Genomic DNA, 21,950 nt, shown 5'->3' on the forward strand with positions numbered 1-21,950 from the left:
ACAGACTTTAGTTTAGTTTAGTTAGTTTAACCATATAACCATATAACAATTACAGCACGGAAACAGGCCATCTCGGCCGAACAACTTTTTACCCTTAGTCCCACCTGCCTGCACTCATACCATAACGTCCCTCCATTCCCTTCTCATCCATATGCCTATCCAATTTATTTTTAAATGATACCAACGAACCTGCCTCCACCACTTCCACTGGAAGCTCATTCCACACCGCTACCACTCTCTGAGTAAAGAAGTTCCCCCTCATGTCACCCCTAAACTTCTGTCCCTTAATTCTGAAGTCATGTCCTCTTGTTTGAATCTTCCCTATTCTCAAAGGGAAAAGCTGGTCCACATCAACTCTGTCTATCCCTCTCATCATTTTAAAGACTTCTATCAAGTCCCCCCTTAACCTTTGCGCTCCAGAGAATAAAGACCTAACTTATTCAACCTTTCTCTGTAACTTAGTTGTTGAAACCCAGGCAACATTCTAGTAAATCTCCTCTGTACTCTCTCTATTTTGTTGACATCCTTCCTATAATTGGGCGACCAAAATTGTACACCATACTCCAGATTTGGTCTCACCAATGCCTTGTACAATTTTAACATTACATCCCAGCTTCTATACTCAATGCTCTGATTTATAAAGGCTAGCATACCAAAAGCTTTCTTTACCACCCTATCTATATGAGATTCCACCTTCAAGGAACTATGCACGGTTATTCCCAGATCCCTCTGTTCAACTGTATTCTTCAATTCCCTACCATTTACCATGTACGTCCTATTTTGATTTGTCCTGCCAAGGTGTAGCACCTCACATTTATCAGCATTAAACTCCATCTGCCATCTTTCAGCCCATTCTTCCAAATGGCCTAAATCACTCTGTAGACTTTGGAAATCCTCTTCATTATCCACAACACCCCCTATCTTGGTATCATCTGCATACTTACTAATCCAATTTACCACACCTTCATCCAGATCATTGATGTACATGACAAACAACAAAGGACCCAACACCGATCCCTGAGGCACCCCACTAGTCACCTGCCTCCAATCCGACAAACAACCATCCACCATTACCCTCTGGCTTCTCCCATTCAGCCACTGTTGAATCCATCTTGCTACTCCTGCATTTATACCCAACAGTTGAACCTTCTTAACCAACCTCCCATGAGGAACCTTGTCAAAGGCCTTACTAAAGTCCATATAGACAACATCCACTGCTTTACCCTCGTCAATTTCCCTAGTATCCTCTTCAAAAAATTCAAGAATATTAGTCAAACATGACCTTCCAGGCACAAATCCATGCTGACTGTTCCTAATCAGACCCTGTTTATCCAGATGCTTATATATATTATCTCTAAGTATCTTTTCCATTAATTTGCCCACCACTGAAGTCAAACTAACAGGCCTATAATTGCTAGGTTTACTCTTAGAACCCTTTTTAAACAATGGAACAACATGCGCAGTACGCCAATCCTCGGGGACTATTCCCGTTTCTAATGACATTTGAAATATTTCTGTCATAGCCCCGGCTATTTCTACACTAACTTCCCTCAATGTTCTAGAGAATATCCTGTCAGGACCTGGAGACTTATCCACTTTTATATTTTTCAAAAGTGTCAGTACTTCTTTTACTTTGAAACTCATAGTATCCATAGCTACTCTACTAATTTCCCTTACCTCACATAATTCAATATCCTTCTCCTTGGTGAATACCGAAGAAAAGAAATTGTTCAATATCTCCCCCATCTCTTTTGGCTCTGCAGATAGCTGTCCACTCTGTCTCTCCAATGGACCAATTTTATCCCTCGTTATACTTTTACTATTAATATAGCTGTAGAAACCCTTTGGATTTACTTTCACCTTACTTGCCAAAGCAATCTCATGTCTTCTTTTAGCTTTTCTAATTTATTTCTTAAGATTCTTTTTACATTCCTTATACTCCTCAAGCACCTCATTTACTCCATGCTGCCTATAATTATTGTAGATCTCCCTTTTTTTCCGAACAAGATGTCCAATTTCCCTTGAAAACCAGGGCTCTTTCCAATTTTTACTGTTTCCTTTCAACCGAACAGGAACATAAAGATTCTGTACTCTTAAAATTTCCCCTTTAAATGTCCTCCATTTCTCTTCTACATCCTTCCCATAAAACAAAATGTCCCAGTTCACTCCTTTTAAATCATTTCACATCTCATCAAAGTTAACCTTTCTCCAATCAAAAATCTCAACCCTAGGTCCAGTTCTGACCCTCTCCATAATTATATTGTTTAGTTTAGTTTAGCACACAACAAAAAAGATTCTCACTGTGCCTCGGTAAAGTTTATTGTCACATGTACTGAGGTACAGTGAAAAAACCTTTTTTGATGTGTGCTATCTAGTCAGCAGAAGGAGTATACATTATTACAATTGAGTCGCCCACAACATACAGATACAGGATATAGGGAAAAACGTATAGTGCAAGACAAATTCCGATTAAAGATAGTCCGAGGATCTCCAATGAGGTAGATGGTAGCTCAGGACTGCTCTTTAGTAGTTGATAGAATGGTTCAGTTGCCTGATAACAGCTGGGAAGAAACTGTCCCTGAATCTGAAGGTGTGCGTTTTCACACTTCAGCACCTCTTGCCTGAGGGGAGAGGGGAGCAGAGGGAGTGATGTTTTTAGTCGTCAGAATTGAGAATGAGAACAAGTATTCGGTCTGGGTATGGGCAAAGGGCATGTCACCAACACGCTGAAATAATGCACTTTGGGTGGCACTGTGGCGCAGCGGTAGAGTTGTTGCCTGACAGTGCCAGAGTCCCGGGTTTGATCCTGACGACGGGCGCTGTTTGTACATGGATGTTCTCCCTGTGACTGTGGGGGTTTCCTCCAGGTGCTATGGTTTCCTTCCACACTCCAAAGACGTGCAGGTTTGTACGTTAATTGGCTTTCGTAAAATTGTAAATTGTCCTGAGTATATAGGATGAAGCAATTGTACAGGGTGATCACTGGTCGGCACAGACTTGGTGGACCTGTTTCCGCACTGTATCTCTATCTAAAGTCTAAAGTGGAGAGACTGGAGAAACTAGTAGATGAGTTGGCGAGGTGATTTATTGGATGTATTTAAAGTCGTGAAGGTCTTGAGAGAGGAAATGTGCTCATTGGCAGAGGGGTCAAGAATGAAGGGATATAGAATGAAGCTGATTGACAGAAGACCCAGTAGTGACAGAAGGAATTAGTTTCATGGTTATGAGCTGAAATTAACTTCCACGGGTGGTATTGAAGCTAGATTCAACAGGGGCATTCAACAGTGTGTTGGAGAAGGATTGCACAGTGGCACAGTGGTAGAGCTGCTGCCTCACAGCGCCAGAGAACCAGGTTCAACCTTGACCTCACGTGCTGTCCGTGTGGAGTTTGCATGTTCTCCCTATGGTGGGTTTATCTCTGGGTGCTCCGGTTTCTTCTCACAAAGACATGCGGCGCGTGGGCTTATTGGCATCTGTAAACTGCCCCTGGTATGTAGGGAGTGGATGAGAAAGTGGGATAACATTGAATTAGTGTGAACGGGTGACCGATAGTCAGTGCAGACTCAGTGGGCCGAAGGGCCTTTTTCCATGCTGTATCTCTCAATCAATTCAGTCGAGCAAATGACTTTTTATTTGAGAGCTCCAACCATTGAATTATTGAACCCATTTAATAATAAATGGGAGGATATATTATTAAAATAACCATATCAGGTCATGAAGGAAACCAAAAGGACATTTGTAAATTTATTCTGGATCCCTGCAATGTTTCGCCACGTTGAAATATGTCAAAGTACTCTGAGCACCAAAGGCCCTCTCAAACGCAAGTGGCGCCAATTGGAATTGTTATAAAAAGAGGGAATAATTCCCAGTATTCCAGTTCAAATAACACTGTGGTGCCTTGCTTTTTATTGGAAAGGTTCTATTTTCAGCCACAGCCGTTTGGCAAAAGAAAAAAAATGCAGCAGAAATTCCCAGACAGGTCCAAGGTAGATTTTTGATATTTGGCATGCTGGCTTTCTGTTAAACAAAGGTTGCTTGTATGAGTGACCTCTCTTCACACTGCTTCAATAACAGTTGTGGTAAGGGGTTCTGTCACAAGGGTCCAATTTTCAAATAAGTAATCCTTTCAGGAAAGATTTTCTGGTGCATTTATGCATTTATTGGAACGTTGACTGGAGATGGTTCACTACACTCCCCTACTGTAATTAATGTTGGATCTCACTCGACCATCCATCTGCAACCTATAACCAAATGCCTTGTCAGAGGATGCAGTTCAGATTTCATGAAGTTTTATCTGTACTTAGGCCCAACATTTTGAATACCACAGCACAGATCATTTGTACAGTTGGAATTTATGCCATAAAGGGATACTGCAACTTCAACTTGGGACATTCATCAACTTCTTCATAAAAGGGCGAAGCTTTGAATCTGTAGGAGTCTGAAGAAGGGCCCTACCCTAACCATGTTCTCCAGAGATACGGCGTGACCTGCTGAGTTACTCCAGCACTTCATGTCTGTTTTTGTAAACCAGCATCTGCAGTTCCTTGTATCTGCTTTAAGTCTGTTTGTCAGCTGTGCTTCACTGAGGAACATTCGTACACCTCTGAACCAGAACTTTGCAGGTTCACAGTCCTATCCCAGGGCTGTGTTCTCCCTGTGATCGTGTGGGTTGTCTCCGGGTGCACCAGTTTCCTCTCACGTTCCAAAGACGGGCAGATTTGTAGGTTAATTGGCTTCTGTAAATCATCCCCAGTGTGTAGGATGGAACTAGAGTGTATGAGGGAATTGGTGGTCAGCATGGACTCGGTGGGCCAAAGGGCCTGTTTCCACGCTGAATCTCTAAACTAAGCTAAATTATTCAGCAGGTTTAACCCCCCCCCCTCCCCACTGCAAAAATGTTTAGAACATGAGACCGCTGTAGTATGGGTGATCAATGCAATAGATTCGGTGGACCGAAGGATCTGTATCCACACTGTATCTCTAAACTAAACTAAGCTAAATTAAGCTGTTACTCCAAGTTTTTGTGTCTAACTTCAGTTTAAACCAGCATCTGCAGTTCCTTCCTAAAGTAAAATATTCAGTTGTTTGCAATGTGATCCCACCTCATCCACAACAACATAAAAACCAGGTATCCACAACAACATAAGGATAGTTTCCATCTCCCTTGAAATACAATTGCTGCAAAATGGTTAGAATGAATCAGGAGCACCAGGTTTGTGTCTTACTTCCAGGAAGTGAAAGTCTCTCTCTCTCTCTCTTTGTATCGTTCCCAGACCTCGATCTCGCTCCAGGGATAGCGGAGAGGAAGCAGAATCCATCCAGGAGCGTTTCTTCCGACCTCACTTCCTGCAGGCTCCGGGAGACATGGTCATTCAGGAGGGGAAGCTCTGCAGAATGGACTGCAAGGTAACCAGATCTCAATCCAGTCTTTTCCTTCAGGTGTTGCTGGGAGAAAAGTGAGAATTTAGAGTTAGAAGAGTTAGAGGTGGCAAAGTGTTGGGGTTGGGTGGCACAGAGGCGCAGCTGGGAGAACGGCTGCCTCACAGCACCAGGGATTCAGGTTCGATCCTGACCTCGAGTGCCGTCTATGTGGAGTTTGCATGTTCTCCCAGTGACCGCGTGGGTTTCCTTCGGGTGCTTCAATGTTCTCCCATGTCCCAAAGACTTGCAGGTTTGTAGATATAGTAGATGCGAAAGTGGGTTAACATACTGTAGATTAGTGTGAAAGGGTGATTGTTGGTCGGCGTGGACTTGGTGCGCCGATGGATTTATTTCCATGCTGCTCCTCTAAACGAAACGAAAGAATTGTCTGCACCCTATCCCTTCTCCCATTTAAGGACTGTTCTGTAATTTGGTTAGGGGTGGGGCTTGTACATTCTCCCCATGGCCACCTGAGTTAAACTTGAGAGCATTGTTTTCCCCCCACATCTCAGAGATTGGGTATTGGCTGCTGGATATTGTCCCATTGTGTAGGCAAGTTTTGAAAGAATCATGCTATGGGAAAGAACTGAAAGGATACTTTGTTCTGGAATTTCTCATGTTGTCAGACTGGCGGCAGGGTGGCGCAACGGTAGAGTTGCTGCCTCACACCGCTAGAGACCAGGGTTCGATCCTGACTACATGTGCTGTAGCAGATAAACCTACAAACCTGCACGTCTTGGGGGTGTGGGAAGAAACCAGAGCACCAGGGGAAAACCCACAAGGTCACTGGGAGAATGTACAAACCCCATACAGACAGCGCCCGTAATCAGGATTGAACCTGGATCTCTGGCATTGTAAGGTGGCACTGCACCACTGTGCTACCCTCTAATGATCCTGCGACATATGTTGATGTTTACTACTGTGCAGATGACCTTGGGTCATGAAACAAAAATTAAAGGCTTCCAGATTAAAGGGCTCAACCCTGGATTGTTCAGTAATTGTTCCCCACATAGGTTGGGTTCTTGTTTCAGAGTTTGAGGCCCAGTGTTTTATTTAAGCGGTTGCATTCTTTGAACTCTGTGAGATACTGTGCGGGTGTGAGAAACAAGCCAAGGTGGGGTGGCGTGAACTTTGCTGTCAGTGAACAGAGAAACAACAGTGGTCACATAACCCCAGTAACACGGTGGAAGGTGGCCTCACCTACCTCTCAGGAAGTTGTGGGTTCAAGACCTGCTGGAGGCACGTGCTTATAAAAGATTTAAGATGGAAAGGGTGCAGAAAAGTTTTAAGATGGAAAGGGTGCAGAAAAGTTTTAAGATGGAAAGGGTGCGGAAAAGATTTAAACTGGAAAAGTTGCGGAAAAGATTTAAACTGGAAAAGTTGCGGAAAAAATGTAAACTGGAAAAGTTGCGGAAAAAATTTACAAGGATGTTGCCAAGACTCGAGGGCCTGAGCTATAAGGAGAGGTTGAGCTGGCTAGGACTTTATTCCTTGCAGCGCAGGAAGATGAGAGGTGATCTTATAGAGGTGTATAAGATCATGATAGCAATGGGGAGGGTAGATGCAGTATTTTACCCAGAATAGGGGAATCAAGAGACATAGATAGGGTGGGCAGTTCTGCATTGCTTGATCTATTGCACTTGGGTTAGATTTAATTGTATTTGATGTATAGTATTATCTAATCTGTTCAGACAGTGAAGTTTTTCACTATACCTTGCTACACGTGACAATAATAACAAAAAGCATCTGCAGTTTCTTCCTACACACCGAGCCATTCATCCACCTGGATTTGACTTTCGGCTTCAGACTTTAAAGATACAGCACAGAAACAGGCCCTTCGGCCCACTGAGTCCGCGCCGACCAGCGATCACCCCGCGTATTAACACTATCCTACACACTAGGGACAATTTATGATTTTTACTTAAGCCAATTAACCTACAAACCTGCATGTCTGGAGTGTGGGAGGAAACAGGAAGAGGCAGTTACGGAAGAGACAAAATAAATGTAAATATTCTAGTTTAGTTTAGAGATGCAGTGTAGAAACGGGCCCTTTGGCCCTCCAAGTCCACGCTGGTCAGCGATCACCCATACACTAGTTGTATCCTACGCTCTAAGGACAATTTACAGAAGCCAATTAACTGATAAACCTGCACGTCTTTGGAGTGTGGGAGGAAACCGGAGCCCCTGGAGAAATCCCACGTGGTCACAGGGAAAACATGCATACTCTGTACAGGCAGCACCCGTAGTCGGGATCGATCCCGAGTCTCTGGTGCTGTAAGGCAGCATCTATACTGCTATCTATAAATTACTATTAAAATACAAAGTACGTTCTATAATACGAGGATAAGCTCTTAACCAAGAAAACCAAGCCCAATGCCAAAGTAGTATCTAAACTATCTATACACACATACGCTAAAGGACAAGAACTAACTTCATATTCAGTAATAAGCTATCTACATGTTAACAAACACACAAGCTAAATGCTCAACCAAGAAACCCAATCCCAATGCCACATGAGAATCTAAAATGCCTTTACACAGGTAAACTATGGGCCAACAAAAACTAGGCGTGTAGATGCCAGTACATCATTGATGTATTCAATTCATTGGTGAATATCTGACTTGATTGGATAGCATGCAACTCAAAGCTTTTCTCTGTACCTCGGTGCACGTATCAATAATAAACCTAACATGGAGTCTGTGATTCCCCTTGCAGGTAAGTGGGCTTCCGACTCCTGACCTGATCTGGCAGCTGAACGGGAACCAGATCTGTCCCGACAGCAGCCACAAGATGCTGGTGCGTGAGAACGGCGTGCACTCCCTGGTCATCGAGCCCGCCACTGCCAGAGACGCCGGCATGTACACTTGTATCGCCACCAACCGAGCCGGCCAGAACTCCTTCAATCTCGAGCTGGTGGTCGCAGGTAGGAACGGTGTCTGCTTCACTCTCAGGGTCACACAGCTGGGCAGCATGGGAACAGGCCCTTCATCCCACATTGGCCCATTACAACTGTGATTCATTGCCAAAGGAACTTTACTGCCAGTGAAGATGTTCTGACGTAGACAATAGACAATAGGTGCAGGAGTAGGCCATTCAGCCCTTCGAGCCAGCACCGCCATTCAATGTGATCATGGCTGATCATCCCCAATCAGTTCCTGCCTTCTCCCCATATCCCCTGACTCTGCTATCTTTAAGAGCCCTATCCAGCTTTCTCTTGAAAGTATCCAGAGAACCGGCCTCCACCGCCCTCTGAGGCAGAGAATTCCACAGACATCTGTGGGCATGTGGTACTCTACAAATACAAACCACTCTTCCAGTTCTAAGGCCGATCAATTGTCTTAAAATTTTAAGATGTTGTGTATTCCCTTACAATGGAGGAGCCAATTCAGCCCATTGAGTCTCCGCTGGCCCCCCAGAGCAATCTCATTCCTCCACTAATTTTCCTTTTAATGTACTCTCCCCCACCTTCCCATCAACTTCCCCAGATTCTACCACCCAGCTACACATTAGGGGTAGTTTAACCCACCGACCCGCACTACTTTGGGATGTGGGAAGAAACCACACAGTAATAGGAAGAATGTTCAAACTCCACACAGACTGCACGGGTGTCAGGACTGAACCCAGGTCCCTGGAGCCCAGGTGAGACCACGCCTGTAACCTTGCCTACCATGCTGGTCTTCCTATATCAATAAAAGAGCAACAGAAACCCTGCAAATTAGTTCCCTGGGCTGTGTTCATGAGAAGACATTGTGTAAGCTAGGGACTCTTTCTTTGATTTAGAAGATGACTTTATTGAAATGCGCAAAATTCTTAAAAGACTTTAAGAAACATTTGGGCAGATACATGGATGGAGGGATATGGGTCAAATGCAGCCATGTGGGACTAGAGTAGATGGAACATGTGTGGGCAAGTTGTGCCGAAGGACTTGTTTCCACACTCGATGATTCTATGCCTATGACTTCATGACTTAATAGGGGAGATTAATTGAGGGTGTTTTCTTCTGGAAGAGTCTAGAACTGAGTCGCAGTCTCAAACTAGGGCATACATGATTAGTACCATGATGTTTAGAGATACAGCATGGAAACAGGTCCTTCATCCCACTGAATCTACCCAACCATCGATCACCCGTTCATACTAGTTCTATGTTATCCCACTTTCTCATCCTCTCCCTAAACTCTAGGGACAATTTTACAGAGGCCAATTAACCTACAACCAGCACCTCTTTGGGATGTGGGAGGAAACCAGAGCACCCAGAGGAAACCCATGTGGTCACAGGGAGAATGTACAAACTCTGCACACAGACAGCACCTGAGGTCAGGTTTCAATCGGGGTCTCTGGCGCTGTGAGGCACAGTGTGCCATCCCGCTACATGGCTTCACTCCCTTGTTGTAGTGGGGGATCATACACACCAAAATCTGGTCTGATTGCACGGAGCATTTCCACATAAACAGCACTCGTCAGAAAAGCCGATCCCACACATATCCTAAGAAGAAAAAAAAACTACAGATACTGTGTGATGGCAGGAACATGGTAATGGAAGACAAGTTTGCTAATGAATCCTCTGTGACTGACATGGAACATAACCGTCAATACACCTTGGGCATTTTCCAGTGTCGGGGAGTATCTTGTGAGAAAATAGTTTAGAGAAAGGCACGGTGAATTAATTAAATCATATTCTACTGTCAGGTGTAGTCCCATTGAATCTACCGCAATGTAATTTAGTTGGATTAAACATACCAACCCGTCATTGCCTGAGCTCCCGACAAGACATGCTCGGATTGTTTTTCTTTGAAGCATTTCCAGGTATGGGCTAAGACCCAAGGTGAACAGAAGTTCATGCAGTTTCCCCACGTCATACCCAACCACTGGGTGTTGCCCCTGGAGGAACGGCATCAACGAGAATGTAACAACAAGGAACTGTCTGACACTGTGGCACAGCGGTAGAGTTGCTGCCTCACAGCACCAGATACCCCGGTTCAATGCTGACAACGGGTGCTGTCTGTATGGAGTTTGCACGTTCTCCCCGTGACCTGCGTGGGTTTTCACCGGTTGCTCAGGTCTCCTCCCACATTCCAAAGACGTGCGGCTTTGTAGGTTAATTGACCCTCTGTAAATTGTCCCTAGTGTGTGAGATAGAACTAGTACATGGAGTGATTGCTGATCGGTGGGGAATCAGTACATCGAAGGGCCTGCTTCCACGCTGTATCTCCAAACTGAACTAAACTGAACTGCAGGTGCTGGTTTATAACAAAGATAGACACAACATGCTGGTACTGATGTCAAAGGTTACGAGGAGAAAGCAGAAGAATAAAGTTGAGAGGGAAAGATATATCAGTCATGATTGAATAGTGGAGCAGACTCCATGGGCTGAATGGTTTAATTTTGCTCCCATGTCTTATGAACATGACTAGAAACATAGAAACATAGAAAATAGGTGCAGGAGTAGGCCATTCAGCCCTTCGAGCCTGCACCGCCATTCAATATGAGCATGGCTGATCATCCAACTCAGTATCCTGTACCTGCCTTCTCTCCATACCCCCTGATCCCTTTAGCCCCAAGGGCCACATCTAACTCCCTCTTAAATATAGCTAATGAACTGGCCTCAACTACCTTCTGTGGCAGAGAATTCCAGAGATTCACCACTCTCTGTGTGAAAAATGTTTTTCTCATCTCGGTCCTAAAAGATTTCCCCCTTATCCTTAGACTGTGACCCCTTGTTCTGGATTTCCCCAACATCGGGAACAATCTTCCTGCATCTAGCCTGTCCAACCCCTTAAGAATTTTGTAAGTTTCTATAAGATCCCCCCTCAATCTTTTAAATTTTAGCGAGTACAAACCAAGTCTATCCAGGCTTTCTTCATATGGAAGTCCTGACATCCCAGGAATCAGTCTGGTGAACCTTCTCTGTACTCCCTCTATGGCAAGAATGTCTTTCCTCAGATTAGGAGACCAAAACTGTACGCAATACTTCAGGTGTGGTCTCACCAAGACCCTGTACAACTGCAGTAGAACCTCCCTGCTCCTATACTCAAATCCTTTTGCTATGAATGCTAACATACCATTCGCTTTCTTCACTGCCTAACTCCTTTTCTCCAGAGATGCTGCCTGACTTGTTGAGTTACTCCACCATTTTGTGTCTATCTCTGACAAATTTCAGTTTGATTGATAATGAATTACAAGAATGATCCGAGGCATGAGTGGGTTAACATATGAAGTGCATTTGACAGCACTGGGCCTGTACTCGCTGGAGTTTAGAAGAACAAGGGGGGACCTCGTTGAAGCTTACTGAATAATAAAAGGCATGGATAGAGTGGATGTGGAGAGGTTGTTTCCACTAGTGGGAGAGTCTATGACTGAAAGCTAAAGTTTCAGAATAAAAATATGTTACTTTAACAAGGAGATGAGGATGTCTTTCTTTAGTCAGAGGGTGGAGAATCTGTGGAATTCATTGTTGCAGAGTCCTGGTGAAGGCTGTCAATTAATATTTTTAAGGTGGAGATTGATAAATTCTTGATCAGTAAGGGTGTCAGGGGTTATGGGGAGAAGGCAGATGAATGAGGTTGAGCGGGAAAGATAGATCAGCTATGATTGATTGGTGGAGTAGACCTGGTGCTGAATGGCCTATTTCTGCTCCTATAACTTATGAATATATGAACTTCTGATGTTTTAACCCCACAGCCAAAGAGATGGTCAGAGCGCCGACATTTATAGAGAAGCTTCAAAACACTGGGGTGGCAGAAGGACATCCCATAAGGGTAGAGTGCCGAGTTGCTGGAGTGCCTTACCCACAGATCTTCTGGAAGAAAGACAACGAATCTCTGACCCAGAACACTGAGCGAGTGAGGTGAGGAGAACATTGATTGCTCACAAACATTTTATATGTTGTTATAGGTTGCTGGTATAAATCAGCATTGCAGTTCCTTCCTACACATTGGATTGCTCACCCCTGATTCTCTTAACGTGGTTACACTAGTATTCAGACATTATTCACTTACTAGCGAACTCCACAAACACTAGTACTGTCTTACACACTACGGATAATTTATAGAAGCCGATTAACCTACAAACCTGCACATCTTTGGAATGTGGGAGGAAACTGGAGCAACAATAGACAATAGACAATAGGTGCAGGAGTAGGTCATTCGGCCCTTCGAGCCAGCACCGCCATTCAATGTGATCATGGCTGATCATCCACAATCAGTACCCCGTTCCTGCCTTCTCCCCATATCCCCTGATTCCGCTATCTTTAAGCCCTATATAACCATATAACCATATAACAATTACAGCACGGAAACAGGCCATCTCGACCCTTCTAGTCCGTGCCGAACACGTATTCTCCCCTAGTCCCATATACCTGCGTTCAGACCATAACCCTCCATTCCTTTCCCGTCCATATAACTATCCAATTTATTTTTAAATTATAAAAACGAACCTGCCTCCACCACCTTCACTGGAAGCTCATTCCACACAGCCACCACTCTCTGAGTAAAGAAGTTCCCCCTCATGTTACCCCTAAACTTCTGTCCCTTAATTCTCAAGTCATGTCCCCTTGTTTGAATCTTACCTACTCTCAATGGGAAAAGCTTATCCACGTCAACTCTGTCTATCCCTCTCATCATTTTAAAGACCTCTATCAAGTCCCCCCTTAACCTTCTGCGCTCCAAAGAATAAAGCCCTAACTTGTTCAACCTTTCTCTGTAACTCAGTTGCTGAAACCCAGGCAACATTCTAGTAAATCTCCTCTGTACTCTCTCTATTTTGTTGACATCCTTCCTATAATTAGGCGACCAAAATTGTACACCATACTCCAAAATTGGCCTCACCAATGCCTTGTACAATTTTAACATTACATCCCAACTTCTATACTCAATGCTCTGATTTATAAAGGCCAGCACACCAAAAGCTTTCTTTACCACCCTATCTACATGAGATTCTACTTTTAGGGAACTGTGCACAGTTATTCCCAGATCCCTCTGTTCACCTGCATTCTTCAATTCCCTACCATTTACCATGTACGTCCTATTTTGATTTGTCCTGCCAAGATGTAGCACCTCACACTTATCAGCATTAAACTCCATCTGCCATCTTTCAGCCCACTCTTCCAACTGGCATAAATCTCTCTGTAGACTTTGAAAATCTACTTCATTATCCACAACCCCACCTATCTTAGTATCATCTGCATACTTACTATTCCAATTTACCACACCATCATCCAGATCATTGATGTACATGACAAACAACAGTGGACCCAACACAGATCCCTGTGGCACCCCACTAGTCACTGGCCTCCAACCTGACAAACAACCATCCACCATTACTCTCTGGCATCTCCCATTCAGCCACTGTTGAATCCATCTTGCTACTCCACCATTAATACCCAACCATTGAACCTTCTTAACCAACCTTCCGTGAGGAACCTTGTCAAAGGCCTTACTGAAGTCCATATATACAACATCCACTGCTTTACCCTCATCAATTTCCCGAGTAACCTCTTCAAAAAATTCAAGAAGATTAGTCAAACATGACCTTCCAGGCACAAATCCATGTTGACTGTTCCTAATCAGACCCTGTTTATCCAGATGCTTATATATATTATCTTTAAGTATTCTTTCCATTAATTTGCCCACCACTGACGTCAAACTAACAGGTCTATAATTGCTAGGTTTACTCTCAGACCCCTTTTTAAACAATGGAACAACATGCGCAGTACGCCAATCCTCCGGCACTATTCCCGTTTCTAATGACATTTGAAATATTTCTGTCATAGCCCCTGCTATTTCTACACTAACTTCCCTCAATGTCCTAGGGAATATCCTGTCCGGACCTGGAGACTTGTCCACTTTTATATTTCTCAAAAGTGTCAGTACTTCCTCTTCTTTGATCCTCATAGTTTCCATAGCTACTCTACTTGTTTCCCTTACCTCACATAATTCAATATCCTTCTCCTTGGTGAATACCGAAGAAAAGAAATTGTTCAATATCTCCCCCATCTCTTTTGGCTCTGCAGATAGTTGGCCACTCTGACTCTCTAATGGACCAACTTTATCTCTCGTTATCCTTTTGCTATTAATATATCTGTAGAAACCCTTTGGATTTACTTTCACCTTACTTGCCAAAGCAACCTCATATCTTCTTTTAGCTTTTCTAATTTCTTTCTTAAGATTCTTTTTACATTCTTTATACTCTGGATACACTCTCTTGAAAGTATCCAGAGAACCGGCCCTCTGAGGCAGAGAATTCCACAGATTCACCACTCTCTGTGTGAAAAAGTGTTTCCTATCTCTGTTATAAATGGCCTGTCCCTTATTCTTAAACTGTAACCCCTGGTTCTAGACTCCCCCAACATCGGGAACATGTTTCCTACCTCTAGCGTGTCCAAACCCTTAATAATCTTATATGTTTCATTAAGATCCCCTCTCATCCAAAATTCCAGTGTATACAAGCCCAGCCGCTCCATTCTCTCAGGATATGACAGTTCCGCCATCCCAGGAATTAACCTTGTAAACCTACGCTGCACTCCCTCAATAGCAAGAAAATCCACGCTGTCATTGGGAGAATGTACAAATTCCACACAGACTGTGCACGTGGTCAGGATCGAACCCGGGTCTTTCAAATCTCCCCCCTCTCACCTTAAGTTCATACGTTATAGGAGCACAATTAGGCCATTCGGCCCGTCAAGTCTACACTACTGTTTTACATCGCTAATTTATCCTTCCTTCTCAACCCCATTCCCCTGCCTTTTCCCCCATCACCCCTGACATGTTGGCTGTTTTACGAGGCAGCGTATAGATGGAGTCAATGGTGGGGAGTCTGGTCTGTGTGATGGACTGGACTACACCCACAGCTCTCTGCAATTTTTTGCAGTCTAATGTGCATTTGGGACATAGTTTGTATAGTCAAGGGCAATGAAGGCATTACAAATGAAACGTTCTTGGATCTGGAACTCACTGCCCTGGCACAGCAGTGGGAGCAGAATCTATCAGGCTTTTCAAAAGAGAATGAGATCAGAACTTGGAGAATAATTTACAGGAGTGAGAGAAAGAGTGGAGAATGGGATTGACGTGATCCGTTCATGTGGAGATGTCAAAGACCTCCATGCCAAAGGAATGGCACGGTGGCACAGCCAGAGATCCAGGTTCAATCCTGACCACGGGTACTGTCTGTACAGAGTTTGCACATTCTCCCCGTGACCGCGTGTGTTTTCTCACGGTTAGTTGGCCAAAGGGCCTGTTTCTGCACTGTATCTGAAAATTAAACTAAACTGATCCTGATGGGCCAATTATCTGGAATGCTGACAGCAACATTATAGCTGGGCCTCTATCTGTGTCTGGATCTCTACTGATCCCTAACATAAAAATTATGATGTAGGCACCCGTGGAATCCACAAACAGCAGACACTTGGTCTGTAGGTGGGGGATCAATCACTGTAAGTTTGCAGGTATCATGCTGACCTCACAAGGCTGGAGTGAAAGTAAGTCACCCTCGATCCCAAAGGAGCAGCACAGTGGCACAGCGGGAGAGTTGCTGCCTTACACCAGAGACCCGGGTTCCATCCTGACTATGGGTGCTGTCTCTATGGAGTTTGTACCTTCTCCCTGTGACTGTGTGGGTTTTCTCCGGATTCTCCAGTTTCCTCTCACACTCCAAAGATGTGCAGGTTTGTAGGTTAATTGGTTTCCGTAAATCAGAATCATAGAGTGATACAGTGCAGAAACTGGCCTTTCGGTCCAACTTGCCCATGCTGACCAACATGCCCCATCTTCACTAGTCCCGTCTGCCTGCGTTTGGTCCATATCCCTCCAAACCTATCCCATCCTTGTACCTGTCTAAATGTTTCTTAAACTTTGCGATAGTACCTGCAAAATTGTACGTTGTCACCAGATGCAGGATGGTGCTAATGTACAGGGTGATCGCTGGTCTCCCGTGGACTCGGTGGGCCGAAGAGCTAGTTGTAAAGTAAAGTCTAAGGAGTGCCTCAGAGGAAGAACATTAATTGACAGCAGCAACTTGAAGGCAATTAACGAGCCCGGGGCATTAGCACAGGAGGAATAATCGGGCAGGAATGTGACAGAGAGACAGACAGACAGACAGACAGCCACACACAAGGAGACTTTACATCAACCGCCTGCAGCATGATAAAAGAGGGATGGTTCGTGAAAGATGAAAGAGAAGTTTGAGGAGGACGGGGTGGAAGATTCTGAGCACCAGCTTTCATTAATGAACAAAGTGAAAGGGAATTCTGAGTCATTAGCATCTTTAGCCCTTCCCTGTCTGAATTATTGTCACGTCATAGAGTCACACAGCGTGCAAACAGGCCCTGCAACCCAACTTGCCCACACTGAATAACATGCCCCATTCACATAGTCCCACTTGCCTGCATTTGGCCCATATCCCTCTAAACCTATCCTATCCAAGTACCTGTCTAAATGCTTTTTACACATTTAACTCAACTACCTTCTCCAGCAGCTTGTTCCATACATCCACCACCCTTTATGTAAAAAGGTTGCCCCTCAGGTTCCTATTAAAGCTTCCCCCCCCCCCCCCCTCACCTTAAACCTATGTCCTCTGGTTCTCGATTCCCCTACTGTGGACAAGAGACTGTCTACCCGATCTATTCCCCTCATGATTTTGTACACCTCTATAAGATCATCCCTCATCCTCCTGTGCTCCAAGGAATAAAGTTCCAGTTGATATACAATGCATTGCCGAAATATTGCAGCATCTTAATAGCCCTGTCCCACGGTACGAGTTCATTCCAAGAGCTCTCCTGAGTTTAAAAAAAATCGAACTCGTGGTAAGCACGGAGAATGAACGTAGCGGGTACGTCGGAGCTCGGGGACGTCTCTTAGCGCTAATGGCAGGTACTCGGGAAGACTTGCTAATGGCAGGTAAGCACGGGAAGACTCGTGAAGATTTTTCAACATGTTGAAAAATGTCCATGAGAGCCCTGAGTACCGACGAGTGGCCATTACCGTAAATCTCCGAGTTCGAATCAGGGCAAACTCGGGAGAACTCTTGGAATGAACTCATACTGTGGGACAGGGGTTAAGGCAGAAAGCCTGGTCCTCCAGGCTCGGTCCCTTTGTGAGTCTGTGTTCTTTTGCCAAGGCATGATGTAGATGGTGAATATTACCCAGTCCAAAGGACCCAACTCGGTGAAGGGATCAAATAATCCCAGGCTTGAAATCCAGTACAGTACTGAGGGAATGCTGTCAATCCAGAGATGCTCTTTCTTGCATTAAACGTTGGAGTGAAGGTCCTTCCCTTCTCTGAGGTGAACTAAAAGGGCAGCACGGTGTCACAGCTGGTAGAGCCGCTGCCTCACCAGAACATGGTACAATATAGGAACAGGCCCTTCGGCCCATAATGTCTGTGCTGATCATGATGCCAAGACCAGGGCTAATCTACCTTCACATAATCCATGTCCCTCCATTCCTTGCATATCCACGTGCCTATCCAAAAGTCTGTTAAACACCACTATCATACCTGCCTCCACCACCATCCCAGGCAGCACATTCCAGCGCTCATCACACTCTGTGTAAAATATTTTTCCTATAAACTTTGTCCCTTTCATCTACAAGTGAAGCCCTCTTGGTATTTGATTTTTCAATCCTGGGAAAAAGGATCTGCCTGTCTATCCTATCTATTTCTCTCATCATTTTATATACTTCTATGAGATTTCCCTCAACCTCCGTGTTCCAGAGAAAACAATCCAAGTCTGTCCAATCTCTCCCTCTATCTAATACCCGTTAATCCAGAAATAAGGAACTGTAGATGTTGATGAATCCACAAAAGGACACAAAGTGCTGTAGCAACTCAGCAGGTCAGGCAGCATCTCTGGAGAACATGGATAGGTGATGATATGGGTCAAGGGTCTCGACCTGAGATGCCACCTGTCCATGTTCACCGGAGATGCTGCCTGACCTGCTGAGTTACTCCAGCACTTAGTGATGCCCTAATCCAGGCATAAAATCATAAATCATAGGATCTGAAATAGGCCATTCGTCCCATTGTGTCTACTCCACCATTCATCATGGCTGATCTATCTTTCCCTCTCAACCCTATTCTCCTGCCTACCAATAAGCCTTGCTCCCTTCTAATCAAGAATCTTTCAATCTCCACCTTCCACACACTCACCACCCTCTGGCGAAAGAAATTCCTCCTCATTGCCTTCAAAAAAGTTTGTCCTTTTATTCTGAGGCTATGGTTTCTGGCCCGAGACTCTCCCACTAGTGGAAACATCATTCTGGTCAACCTTCTCCGCACCCTTTCCAAAGCCTCCACATGCGACCTGCATTGTGGTGGCCAGAACTGCCCAAAATGTGGCCTGACCAATGTCCTGTACAGCTGTAACATGACTTCTTGACTCTTACAGTCAATGCCCAGAAAGCAAACATGCCGTGTATCTTCTTCTAAGGATGATTGAGTGTGTGACTTATTGGTGAGATTTATTTCTGCGTTGATAACCTTGATGAATATTCTCCTCCTCAGCATGCACCACGACAACAGGGGTTACCTCTGCCTGTTAATCCAACCAACCACGAAGGAGGATGCTGCCTGGTACACTGTCTCTGCGAAGAATGAGGCTGGGATAATATCGTGTACAGCTAAGCTGGATGTCTATTGTGAGTGCTACTCTTCCTCCCTGGACTCTCTTCCTCATATTCTAACATTACCTTCCATTCAACGTAGGAAACCACTTTAACTTCAGAGGAAAATAAAACAGAACCTGGCGGAAACACTAAATGCTGGAGTAACTCGGTGGGACAGGCAGCATCTCTGGAGAAAAAGAATGGGTGACGTTTCAGGCCGAACCCTTCTTCAAACGAGTGGGGGGGGGGGGGGGTGTTGAAAAGCTGGAGGCAAGAAAAGACCAGAATCATCAAGGACACATATGGCAGGGTGGGCCCCTGGTTGGTTAGGGAAGGTGTGACTTTAATGGGCCTGTCCCACTTACGCAACTTTTTCGGCGACTGCCGGCACCCGTCATTGGTCGTTGCAGGTCGCTGAAAAATTTCAACCTGTTGAAAATCCAGCGGCGACCAGAAAGACGCTACGACTCTTTGGGCGACTGAGGAGACTACTCACGACCGTATAGGCAACACCCTGGCGACATGTTCAGCCTGAAGCCTGTATGGTCGTGAGTAGTCGCCCACAGAGTCGTACCTTGTTCTGGTCGCCGCTGAATTTTCAACATTTAGAAAATGTTCAGCGACCTGCAACGACCTATGATGAGTGCCGGCAGTCGCCGAAAAGGTTGCGTAAGTGGGGCAGGCCCTTAAGAGGGATACAATGTGGAGAGCTGATAAACTGGTTAAACGACTAGGGGAGAGGAAGGGGGCAAGGGGGGGAGGGTAAGGAATTGTAGGTGGAAGTTACTGAAAATTAGAGAATTCAAAATTCATGCCGTTGGGTTGTAAGCTACCCAAGCAAAATATAATGTCAGGCAGCATCCCCGGAGAACATGGATAGGTGACATTTTCAGACCGCACCCTTCCTCAGTCTGATTGACAACTCTTCAAAATTGAATCACTGGAAAAGGGTCCTGACCCGAAACGTCACCTACCCATGATCTCCAGCGATGCTATCTGACCCGCTGAGTTAATCCAACACTTTGTGTCTTTCCATGGTAAACCAGCACCTGCAGTTCTTTGTTTCTACTGTTGGAGGCAGTATGGTTCATCTGTAGAGAGAGAAACAGTCTCAAATCAATAAGCCAGTTCGGTATTCCGAAAAACGCAAGAAATCATGGGATTTGTCAAAGCTCATTCGAGAATAAAAAAAGCGAACAGGGTGCCTAGTAGCGGGGGAGAGCGGGGTGTAACAGTGAGAGAGAGAGAGATGGGGGTAGATGCGTGTGGGAGACAGGGAGAGAGGTTTCGGTTAGACAGACAACCGCTGGTAAAGCCATGGCTCGTTGCTTCTAGGAGGGTCGAGAAAATGTCCGCAATCCCCGCTCCAATCCATCTCAACCACGGCGCCAAAGCCTAATGTGTAGAAAGTCTGAGGGAGGGCCTTCTATCCAGTGGTCCGCGGACGGGAGTGTCGGCCCAGGCGGGATGGGCGGGTTTGAGCTGGATTTGGTTCCTGCAGGGCTGGGCCACCGGGCAGGACAGGCAGAGCTGAGCTGGAGCCGGCCCCCCCCCTCCCCCCTCACTCCCGTCTGGCTCCCGCCGGACCTTTGCCGCCCCGGACGCCCCCGGCCGGGACACTCGGGAGGGGGTGGGGATGGCCCAGCGGTGGCTGGATAGGGACGAGACGCAGGTCTGCACTCATGCAGTGGAACGCCGCCTAAAGTGTTTACCCTGAGCGACCCATGACCTGTGCATGCGCAGTCGGAATACAGAACTGGCTTAGTCTGATGAAATATTAACCGTTTCTCTTTCCGCAGACACACTCGCTGCTTCTTCCAAATGTGCGCTCTCTCTCTCTCTCTCTCTCTCTCACTTTCTCTCTATCTCTCTCCCTCTCTATCTCTCTCTATCACGCTTTTTCTCTTTCTCTCTTTCTCTCTCCACTCTCTTTCTCTCTCTTTTTCTTGCCTTTTCTCTCTTTCTTTCTCTCTTTCCCTCATCTCCATCTTTCTCATCTCCATTTGTCTGTGTCGCGCACGGTACCAGTGGGGTTATGGGTGTTTTGGGTGACGATTCTCTGGCCTGATCTTGTAACCCCCTGAATCTCGCAGCTCCTCAATGGCACCAGACGCCAGTTTCGAAGCCGAAGAAAGTGAGACCTTCTGCCAGTCGCTACGCGGTGTTGACCGATCAAGGGCTGGACATCAAGTCGGCCTTCCTGCCCGAAGCCAACCCTATCCACCTCGCCACTCAAACCAGCCTGGTGGAGAGCGACGACCTGTAGATGAACTCTCGGAGAAAGCAAGAAGGGGTGTTGGGATTACACAGCAGCAGCACGAGAGAGAGGGAGAGAGAGAGAGGGGTGGGGAGGGAAGCAAAACCACCTCTCGGGACAAACGACCAAACCCCTGGCCGTCATTTCCTAAAGTCAGGACGCACCGAGAAAACCTTTTATCTTTCAATTTCATACAAACAGCAAGAGACCACGGCGAATTATCAGACTATCAACTGTCGGGGGAGAAGGTTTTGCTGATCGGACGAGGGTTGGATTTGGCACGTACACCCATTTGTCGCCCATGCCTCACCTTGCACGGCTAAATTGTGTCCTAAGCATTTTGCTCCACAGTGGCTATGAGTTATTATTAGTGGTTATGTGCACATTAGTAAAAATGATATTAAAATACACATAATTATTGTACATATATATATATCAGGTTATCAGTCTCACTAAGTGCCTGAGCTAAAATAGCATTGAGGGAGGAGTGTGATGTGTTCTGTTTGTGGAGTGTTGTCAAAGAGAAGTGTGGAAGTGGCTGTAACGTACGGATGATGCAGAGACTCATGGCCATTGTATACGCGTCCGCTATCTCGGCATTCTGTAATCCCCGATTCTCACCTTGAGCAAAATTGGATCTACGAGTTTCCCATAACATTGAAGGATTCACACAGAGGGTG

At 45.4% G+C, this 21,950-nt stretch overlaps 1 protein-coding gene across 7 annotated transcripts in view; it reads left to right on the top strand.

The window, feature by feature from the left end:
• palld (palladin, cytoskeletal associated protein) overlaps window positions 1-21,693 on the top strand; it is a 252,184-nt gene extending 230,491 nt beyond the window's left edge. For all 7 annotated transcript variants that reach the window (XM_033018280.1, XM_033018281.1, XM_033018284.1 and 4 more), the window contains 5 exons: window positions 5,274-5,406; window positions 8,137-8,344; window positions 12,100-12,265; window positions 18,913-19,046; window positions 21,107-21,693. In XM_033018280.1, the coding sequence (XP_032874171.1) occupies window positions 5,274-5,406; window positions 8,137-8,344; window positions 12,100-12,265; window positions 18,913-19,046; window positions 21,107-21,279 (814 nt within the window). In that variant the 3' untranslated portion in view covers window positions 21,280-21,693. The remainder of the gene's footprint in view (window positions 1-5,273; window positions 5,407-8,136; window positions 8,345-12,099; window positions 12,266-18,912; window positions 19,047-21,106) is intronic.
• Window positions 21,694-21,950: the final 257 nt, after the last annotated feature.

The sequence above is a fragment of the Amblyraja radiata genome, chromosome 3 (assembly GCF_010909765.2).
Source record: "Amblyraja radiata isolate CabotCenter1 chromosome 3, sAmbRad1.1.pri, whole genome shotgun sequence".
NCBI classification, from domain to species: Eukaryota; Metazoa; Chordata; class Chondrichthyes; order Rajiformes; family Rajidae; genus Amblyraja; species Amblyraja radiata.